General features: G+C 35.9%; 1 protein-coding gene across 1 annotated transcript in view; it reads right to left on the minus strand.

Moving 5' to 3' along the window:
* Positions 1 to 2,368: 2,368 nt before the first annotated feature.
* RABL3 (RAB, member of RAS oncogene family like 3) overlaps positions 2,369 to 10,482 on the minus strand; it is a 41,155-nt gene continuing 33,041 nt past the window's right edge. The window contains exons 6-8 of the mRNA XM_037733126.1: positions 6,624 to 6,695; positions 3,396 to 3,434; positions 2,369 to 2,829 (exon numbers count right to left, since the gene is read on the minus strand). Coding sequence (XP_037589054.1) covers positions 2,764 to 2,829; positions 3,396 to 3,434; positions 6,624 to 6,695 — 177 coding nt within the window. The 3' untranslated portion in view covers positions 2,369 to 2,763. The remainder of the gene's footprint in view (positions 2,830 to 3,395; positions 3,435 to 6,623; positions 6,696 to 10,482) is intronic.

The following is a 10,482-nucleotide window of genomic DNA, read 5'->3' on the forward strand; positions in this document are numbered from 1 at the left end:
TTTTGGGGTTGTATGCCTTGAATCCCATCAATATTAAGGGGGAGAGACTAGCTTAAATCTTTACTTGGATTCCAACTAAGTCTTACCCACCCAAGGGGCAGAGGAGTGGTCATATATATGCCTTCACATCTGGTCAGCTCCACAATGAGTCAGAAAATTGGTTAGAGATCTAAATCACAACAGAAAAAAAAATCTTTATTGCTACCAACTTGTCCCATCAAGAGAGTAAGATATACATATGTAAAGAAATAGAGTCATTCTGTCATCCAGGCTGCTGGAAGGCAGTGGTGCAATCATGAATCACTGCAGCCTCAAACTCCTAGGCTCAAGTGATCCTCCCGCCTCGGTCTCCTAAAGTGCTGGGATTAAAGGTGTGAGCCACAGCACCTGGCCAATTATACTTCAAAAAATATATATTTTGACATGTATACTTATTAACTATAAGCATTTTTCATGAGTAGTTCTCAAGAAGTCCTAGCAAAAAGTATACTTCAAAAACATTCTTTTTTGAAGAACTCTAGCTAATAACATTCATTTGGGTGAAAAGCCTTATTATGCTGCTGCTAATAACTGCAACAAATTTACCTTAGATTATTAAAAACTACTTTTTCTTAGAAAACTATAATTCAAGGAATCAGGCTTGGCTGCAGAAAGAAATGGAGTTGAGGAATACTGATAATTTTTCCAGCTTGACCCCAGAACCATCAACAATGGTTTACTTTTTTGTTATTTATTTATTTTAGACGGATTCTTGCTTTGTCATCCAGGCTGGAGTGCAATGGCATGATCTCAACTCATTGCAACCTCCACCTCCCGGGTTCAAGTGATTCTCCTGCCTCAGCTTCCCAAGTAGCTGAGATTACAGAGGTGTGCCATCAGGCCTGGCTAATTTTTGTATTTTTAGTAGAGACGGGGTTTCACCATGTTGGCCAGGCTGGTCTTGAACTCCTGACCTCAAGTGATCCACTCACTTTGGCCTCCCAAAGTGTTGGGATTACAGGCATGAGCCACTGTGCTCGGCCTATTTTTATTTTTTATGATGTAGAAAATAAAAAGTTCAGGATAATTTTTAGATAAAGCAAGCAGAGGGAAGGAAGGGGTTTTGATTTATTTTTTAAAGGAGAAATACAAAGAGTTTTAGTTGGTTTAAGTCGCTGTGAAACATTTGGTTTCTACTTCCCAACTATACAGCCTATGCCACAACATACTGTGACCAATTCTACATACAGATCATGATTTGCATAGCTCTTCTTTGTGTCAAAAAGAAACCAGGAGTAGATCCTTTCAAAGAGGAAGTAAAGAAAGGCTGGAGAATAGTCTAGCTGATGAAAGCTGATTTAAAAATCCTTTTCCAAATTCCCAAGACTGCCTTTCTAAAAGGATTCTCTAACCTTCTTATTTTAATATCCTCTTACAGCATACCTTGATTTCCAAGGTACTTCTGAAACCTAATTAAAATGGAATAGAAAGTGAAGTCGGTGTTTTCTACCTAATTTTAAAATGAGAAACAAATGTGTATTTATTATTATTATTATTTAAAAGTATACAGCAAAATCAGGAGTACAAGGATCAGCACCAGAGCCAGAGAGAGAATATGGGTGATAAAGTGCTGAATAAATTGTTTTTAGAAATCAAGTTCATATGCTAAGGAAGAACTGGGGCAGAGAAGATTAAGCAAGCAAAAAGATGGGTTTAAAAAAGTAATGATGAACTATTATGGACACACACACACACACACACACACTCCCCACCCCCAAAAAGCTTTGAAGTGATTATGAAATCCAGGAATCCTAGTTCATAATTCATGTAAATGTGTTGCTGTGGAACTTATTTTTACTTCTCTCCATAAATAAATTGTTGACACAAGAATAATATTCTCAGTTGTCTGACTATATCTAAGGGACATTTCAGGAATTGACTTTTCCTGAAAATAAAAAAAAAAATGGAGAGAAGGCTATAAATGTCTCTCAGTGCCCTTGTGCAGGTCTTAGATTTTACCCTACCTATTTCCAAATAAAACAGCAAGAGACTGCAGACAGCAGCAACCTAAAGAGTAAGGGAGCTGTCAATTTTTCACATCATTTTACCAGAATTCTTTTTTTCTGGTATTGCTGTTCTCTATGTATTATTAATCTGTATTTATATTTAACTCTAGCTATTAGTCCGCCTCTTCCAGCCACTGAGCCATTTGCAAAGGAGAGAAGAGGGAGACAGGGTTGCTATTATTAGACATTTCTGTGTGTGATGAGGGTAGAGACAATTAAATAACACCATTTTGCATCTTTGAAAATGACAGAGATTGTTTGGGGTGGACAACTCAGGGCTGGTTAACAGGACCTTTCCCCTCAAGAAGGTAAAACAATAGAGATACATTTTTCAAGTACTGTACTTAAGCCTTCAGCAGTGAGTGTGGGAAAATTACAGACCCATAAAAACCCTCCAGTTCTAGGCAAGAGTAAATTTTCTTTGGAATTCACTGTCATTGCTCATTTACTGCATCATTTTGACAACATCTCATATTTCCACAAGGCTTTTACATAATCTATAAACAGGGACAGAAAGGTGAGGAATACAGAGAACAGGAACAAAGTTTGGACCTCCCATGTTGTCGCTACCTTTCATTTTTCCATTAAAGGGTGAGGCTGAAGGGTAGCATTTTAAGACGACTTCATTAAAAGGCTGTAATGGTAATAATTGACACAGCAAGAGGAAAGCTGTGAAAGACTGCCACTGCTTGCTCACTCTTCCAAGGACGAGTGTAACTCAGTCATAATGAAGGCTCTTTAATGTTCCTGCCCCAAACCTTTTCCGATCAGGGAAGCCTGGAATCTACAGGCAAGAAAGACAATTATATTAAGTCTCAAGAAATAAAAGTTCAAATACTAATAGTAATTTTTTCCTTCTTTTCCATTTCTGTATGTTAGCCAGTTTTTCCTTTAAAAAAAGAAAACAGTTTTCTGAGGTTTTGCTCAGGAAACCACAGATTAAATAATAAAAAGAAAGTTTACCAAAATGGAAAATATCTGCCAACAAATTGGTGACAGTGTCATCTAAATCAGAAAGAACAAAGATAAATCTCATAATACCTACTAGACTTTTATATAAATTATTTGTACTGTGACAGACTCTGAACGTATACTCTTGGAGTCCCAAGGAAATCCTTTTTTTTTCTATTTTATAATGTAATCTTATTCCTAGATTATTCTTGTTTCCTAGACCCTTATTTTCCCTTTGTTCTGTTTTTCTCCTTTTCAATTAAACAGGATAGAAGGAAATCACTGTTTGTGCCTACAAAGGGCTTTCCGCAACTTTTAAAAACCACTTCTGAACTTAAATTTGGAAATCATCTATCTAAATTTAAGAATCCATTTTATCAAGAAAAAATAGATACCAACCTGATTACCTTCTCTTAAAAAGTATCTCTTCTCTATGACCTGTGAAAAACAAAGATTTTAAGGGCTTAGCACATATACCTGAAAAAAGGGGCTAACTGCAATGACCACAAATGGTACTAAAAGGAATATATGCGAAATAAGAATCTTTTCCATAGCAGTAGATATGTAGTAGAGTGAGCTAAAAATCCGGTGTTAATGAGATCAGAATTGTGGGAGAATTTCCATAAAAGCCTGCCTCATTCCAAAAAGCATTAATGATAGATCAAAAAATAAATGAATAACAAAAACTAAATAATGATAGAATGACATCCATGCAATTCTTAGAGTATGGTAGCAAATCTGACTCTAAGTTTCCTAGCAGTCAGTCCCAAAATGTACTAAACAAAATCCACAAGATAAAAAAAGCACTTGCCTGCTACAATAGTCTTGTCTTATTTCTTAAAGGGGAGACTGCTTAACAGAGCAAACCACCACATCCTTATAGTAAGTGGTGACAAATTCTATATGGCCTCAATATAGACAGATGACGCAACATCAAAAGCACTCTAATGACTGTCGTATTGTCTATTTTTTTTTTTTTAACTAACTGCACCTTTACTTCAGTAGTTTCAGAATTGTCTGCATTTGTTAAGTAGAAAACACAAGTTCAAGCAGTAGATGCATTTGCACAAATCCATCAACATTTTTGAAAAGAAATCCTCACAATATATGTTCAAATGTAATGAGTTTAAGAGCACCATGTTTTCATCGATTTTTCCTCCAAACTGCTGTAAACACTGAAGAGCACCATGTTTCCATATAATGAAAAATATTTTCAAGAATAATATATTCTGTTCTAACACTTGAGAAACTGCAATGGCTACAGATGAAGTATTATAAATAGTCTCTGATTTAGGATGGCTTGAGTACAATTTTTTGACTTTATGGTGGTGTGAAAGCAAGATGCATTCAGTAGAAACTATACCTTCAGGGCCCGTACAATGGGCACTTTTTTCACTGTCAGTATAGTATTCGATAAATTACAGGAGCCATTCACAACTTTTTAATAAAATAGGCTTGTGTTAGATGATTCTGCCCAACTATAGGCTAACATAAGTGTTCTAAACATGTTTGAGGAAGGCTAGGCTAAACTGTGATGCTTGGTAAGTTAAGTATAATACACGTGTTTTTGACTAACAATGTTTCCAATTTTCAAGGGGTTTACTGAGATATAACCCTATCGTAAGTTGAGGACTATCTGTATTTTCTTTACACAGACTTGCTGTGATAAGAAAAGTTAACCAGGTAATAACACAGATCAGCTGGAGATAAACTTCAAGGCATTCAAATCTGAAATTATGCAGCTAAGAATTCCTCTGAATGAGAATAGAGCATGTTCTTCCAAGGCCAATGCCAGCTTGCTCTCTCTGGTATGATAGCCATTCATTCAGATTCTTGCTGTCTTGGAGACTATGGCTGTATTATTTTTAGCCACAAGATACCCAGGGCAAAGTTGCATTCACTTACCCCAGAGGTAGAAAAGTTGGTTCATTATTAGTGTACATCTTAATCCCACAAAAAACAAGGAGACTGATTCCCTTTCCTCTATGGCAGGACAGGAAAATCTGATTATTCTGGAGTGCGAGGAATTACTACTAATTGAAAGAGGCTGGAGAAGGAGTTAGATTTTCTTTTGGAGAAGAAATCTTTATGCTAAATTCTGGAAGAACTGAATGAAATTTGGTTGTCAGCTCCTTTGGTTTCAGGCAATCACCTCAGTCTGGAGGTCTGGCCAACCTCCTAACCCACATACCTTTTGTTGTGATTTAGACAATAAAAAGAGAAATTAACTTTTTGGTCTTGGTTATAATTCTTTACCCCTGACTTGCAATGTTTACTTCTGATTTTTTAAAAAAATAAAGCCTTGCCTGACAACTTGGATCATACCAGTTAATAACCAGTTTCTCTAGGATATAATTTAGTATATCTTATTTTTTAATTTTAGAACTAATAAGTTATTTTTAAATTTAAACAACACACTTTGGGATCTTTCAGATCTATAAGATGTTGCTCTTAGGGGACAGGATTTTGTATTGATGGGGCCATGGATCTAAACCAAATGGAAGTTCTTACATTTTAAGTTTGAAAACAATGTGGAGAGAAAATCTGGCTCCTTGCAGTGCTGCACATTTTTCATGTCATGGCACACATAGAAAATGCTAATATTTGTACAGCACACTGGGGAAAATGGAAGAGGCTGCCAATCACCCAACCTCCCACCCTGAGGGCTCTGGCTGCTCTGAGAACTGAGAGAAATCAGTATATAGGTACATCTGTATCCTATTTGCCACATACCAGTTAAGAAGTTTTGCAGTGAAGCAAGATTTTCCTAGTGGCCTAATACTAATCAAGGAGGGGGCTGGGGCTTATCTAATGATGACAAAGAGGCCAAATATTAAATCCCAAATTATCTAAAGCTGGGGCTTATCTAACGCTGAACAAAAGGGTCAAATATTAAATCCCTAAATATAATACAGGAATTAAACTTTTTCAATAATATATGCAAAAGGACATCCTATTTTACCTTACTATGCAATTTCAATATTAAGCAAACAACTTAAACTTGGTTAATACTATGTGCAATGCAGGTGTATGGCCTTGTGAAGGAAAGATAAACAGTGCTCTAATTTACCAGTATGCTGAGTCATTCCACATTTTCCTTCCAGTTGAGGACAATAAAATGATGCTAGCAGAGAATCAATAACTGGAATGCAATAGTGTTCTGAGAGGGGAACACTAGGAAATCAAGAAGAAAAACATTACCTTAAAAGGTAACAGTAATATTTATGTGGGGAATATTAACAGGTGAGAGAGCAAAAAGAACTAAGGGCTTTAGGCAGAATCTCCTCAGTTCAGTGTCTTTGTGGGAGTGGGAGGGTGATTAAGTGAAAAAAAGAGCGAGAAAATGGGTAAATAGAAATTCTTTTAAGGAGAGGAATTAGGTATTTTTTAAAACCCCCATTTAAGTCCAGTAGCTTTTACCCTTTACTTAGAGAACACTGGTGATGGAACTAATATGTCAGCAAACCTTGGGCAATTATACCAAAAGATAAGAGAGGTCAAAACAAGTATTATTCAGGCTGTAAAGTTTTGGACAAAAAAATAAAGGGTCATAGGATTCTACAAAAAAAATTTAAACTCTCATAATATATAAATTAAGTTTAAAAATAACTGAATTGAAGCCATTACCTTATCAAAAAACCTGCTGAGCTTGACAGCATTGGAAGAACCTGCAGCTAAGTACCGTGGATTTGTGCAATCCTAGAAGATAAAACATAAAATCCACAATTGAAAGTTAGGAAAGCCAAGCACTTTGCTGTTTATAACCTGTCCTGTTGCATATTTTTATAGGCACAATACTCTCATAAAATATTCAAATAACTTTCAAATTATGATGCACAAAGCAAGGAAAGTATTAAAGGAAAATAAGGCCACCTAATTTTTGTCGTTTAAGCAATTTTAGAGTATACCAAATCAAAGTATTCATCATCAGATCATTCACAGAGGAAGACAAGATTACTAATATTTTACTAATAACAAAACCAAGGTACTAATGGGAGTGACCTACCTAATTTACCCTGAAAACCAGAGAGAGAGCCATTAAAAACAGCGTTTCACTTTTAGTACTAGTTATTCACCAGTACTCAACTAATTTAGTACTAGGCAGTTCATATGAATAGGAGAAAGTATGAAAATAAGGATTTAGAGGCACAAAGAACAAACCCAACAATTGCCAAGGATTTCTCACTCTTTGGATGCAAAGTACTACATCTTTTGGTAGGCCACAAAGATATATTATTTTTGGTAATAAACATCTACTATTGTTTGATAATAAAGATATATTACTACTCTTTGATGGAATTTTTTTTTCTTTTTCTTTTTTTTTACATTTCAGGCAGTGGTCAACAAGATGGAATTTTTTATAGGAAAAAAAAAAATGGGGCCCAGAAGGGACAAAACAATCTGGAACATTAATCATTACAATAACTTTGCAAAGACCTTAAAAGGCCTATGATCCACTGGAATTCCAGTATAGCTTCTTTTTTTCTTTTGCTTGTCACCATCGACTTGCCACCTTGAGAGATAAGAGTATTTTGATTTTTACCTAAAATGTCACCTAAGACCAAATTATAAGGGCTATTATGTAAGCTCCTTTGCAAGCATGAAATTTTGTCTTTTAGCTATAGACCCTCTGTGCCCCTACAAATTACTGAAATTACTGTTGTTACATTTATTCTGTTTTGCAATCTCCAAGTACACATGATTCCTTTCTAATGAAGCCTCCTATTTTATTCATATGTAACATTTCAAGGCTCACATTTTAAATTTTGGCCAAAAATTATAATGCATTCTCCAAAATCACAAAAAAGAGAGACTACAACAAAGTTGTCAAAGATCACAGAGTACTAGAAACCAGGGGTCTTCAAAGCTGGCAAGCTCTGAATCTGAATATCCAGCCCAACATTTCCAGGCTGTGTAACATTGGTTAGGTTACTAAACCTTGAAATTTGGGCTTACTGACTTGTGGAATGGGATAACAATATTTTATCCCATGGGATTTTGTAAAAAATTAAATAATGTATACCTGGACATAGCGGGTACTAAAATATTAGTCGTCTTCTCTCTTCAATCTAAGAAAATGCTAGCAGATTCAATTTTCAGGCATAACAAGCACTTACCATAATAAAGATAATTCCAAATATGTATTACATAGACTGAAACATCATTGCACAAACTATGGTATTTAAAGTAGTGTTTGAACACATTTCTACAGCAGTTGGGGCATGTAAGAGACAAACCTTAGACCTGTGGTAGAAATGTTTTACAAAATAGATATTGATTAGCTAGTCATCAGAATGTCAAAAGTTTGAGATGATTCTAAATAAAGCTAAAGTACTAAACAAAAACTAAATCAAACAGCAAACAAAAAAACACCCCCTAACTTTAATTCTATGGTTCCATAATTTCAGGTTGACCAGCCTAGAGAAACACTATGATTTTTAGGATGAAAAATTTAGAGCTGAAAGAGCCATCTGCCATTTATCATGGCTGAGGGAAAAATCTGAAAATTAATAGCTCCAAATAGCTTGTCTGAGCTTGAGAAAGGACTATTAATTACGGAAGATACTTCAATATGATCACTTCAAAATAAATACATAACAGAAAATTTTTTATGGGGTAAAATAAGCCTAACAGGATTTTAGAAAATAAGTAATCATTCACCTATTTATAATTTAAACAATTCACATTTATTCAGGCAGTTATTAACTTTGTTTTTTTTTTTTTTTTTTTTTCGGAGTTTCGCTCTTGTTACCCAGGCTGGAGTGCAATGGCACGATCTCGGCTCACCGCAACCTCCGCCTCCTGGGTTCAGGCAATTCTCCTGCCTCAGCCTCCTGAGCAGCTGGGATTACAGGCACGCGCCACCATGCCCAGCTAATTTTTTGTAGCTTTAGTAGAGACGGGGTTTCACCGTGTTGACCAGGATGGTCTCGATCTCTTGACCTCGTGATCCACCCGCCTCGGCCTCCCAAAGTGCTGGGATTACAGGCTTGAGCCACCGCGCCTGGCTAGGCAGTTATTAACTTTGATTCCACCTTTGATGTATACATTTGTTAAATCTTTTCCACAGTTTTAAGTAAATTCATACAGTAACTGATGTGGTTAGCACTAATATTGTTACATTAGTTTTTATTTGAGGCTTTCTTTATATTTACTTGCTGAATCTTTTTGATTGCTATTTCTTTTTGAAACTCTCGTATTCAATTTTCCTCTCATTTTTTCTTCCCTGCATTCTCTGACCCTTTCCTATTGTCATTTGTGCTGTGTTTTTGTCGCTGTACACTAATAAAGGCCAAAAACATGTTATATTTGAACTCTTTGGAAATCATGTGTGCTAAAGTCCCACTACCTGAGTACATTTACACCTGACTTATAGTTAAAAGATGGCCTTGACTTTGTAAGGCAAGTAGGAATAACACACACACACACACACACACACACACACACACACGTGTGTGCACGATTATCACAGAAACCCACAAGCACTAGAAACAGATACATTCTGAAATATATTAAAAGTAAGTACTGAAACAAATTTAGGTGTTTTTATTGGTAAATTTCCCTTTGGAAATAATGTTCAATGTAATCTCTGCACTTTTCAACAAGAATATTATATATCTATATAGCAACAATCCTTTGGAATATCATGGTTCAGTGCTGACTACCTGGGGTATGCACATCAAATATTCCATTGTGGCAGCTGAGAAAAATGAGGGGCTCTCCACTGCAAAGTAGAATGTAAAAAACAGTGAATGGCAGGCAGAAGTTGGGGGTAAAGGTGGGGTTGAACCAAGCAGTGTTCACAAACATTGATTCACAGAATAAGGGCATCAGAATCACCTGAGTTATTTGTTAAAACTACAGAGTCCTGGTCCTCCTGCCAGGCTTTATGAATAAAAAGCTTCAGCTGTGGGGCAGTTATTCAAAAATTTCCATAGGTACTATTGGTAATACATATACAATCAGATTTGGGTCACTGTTGGTCTAGATGATTTCTAAGTTTTTTCAGCCCCCAAATTCTCAAGGTGAGTTGAAGGATTAATTAAGTGGAAAAGAGGCTTAACCATAGAACATAGGCTCTGAATCTGAATACCCAATTTGACCTGAGTAACCTTGGTCTAATTATCTCTCTCTTTCTTGTCTTCAGCTTTAAAAAGAGGATAGTAATAGTACCTATCTTATAGGGTTGATTGTGAAGATGATGCATGTGAGATAATGAATGTAAATACCTTAAACAGTTTTCAACCCGTAAGTGCTTAATAAACGTTGGCCATTAGTACTATTACACCACCACCACTGTATTTCTGGAACGCCAGTGCACAGTTGCAAAAATCCTATTTATGAACAATGACATAACCATGGCTGAAGTTGCTGGTCAGGATTCTTTTCTGGGATCCTAACGGAATTACATGACAAACATTTCTTAGCTTTTTTAAGCACTCAGTTCTAATTGAGCTAGCTATCTCATCAAGGGACTCAATTCTCT

The sequence above is a fragment of the Cebus imitator genome, unplaced genomic scaffold (assembly GCF_001604975.1).
Source record: "Cebus imitator isolate Cc_AM_T3 unplaced genomic scaffold, Cebus_imitator-1.0 Scaffold494, whole genome shotgun sequence".
In the NCBI taxonomy this organism is placed as follows: domain Eukaryota; kingdom Metazoa; phylum Chordata; class Mammalia; order Primates; family Cebidae; genus Cebus; species Cebus imitator.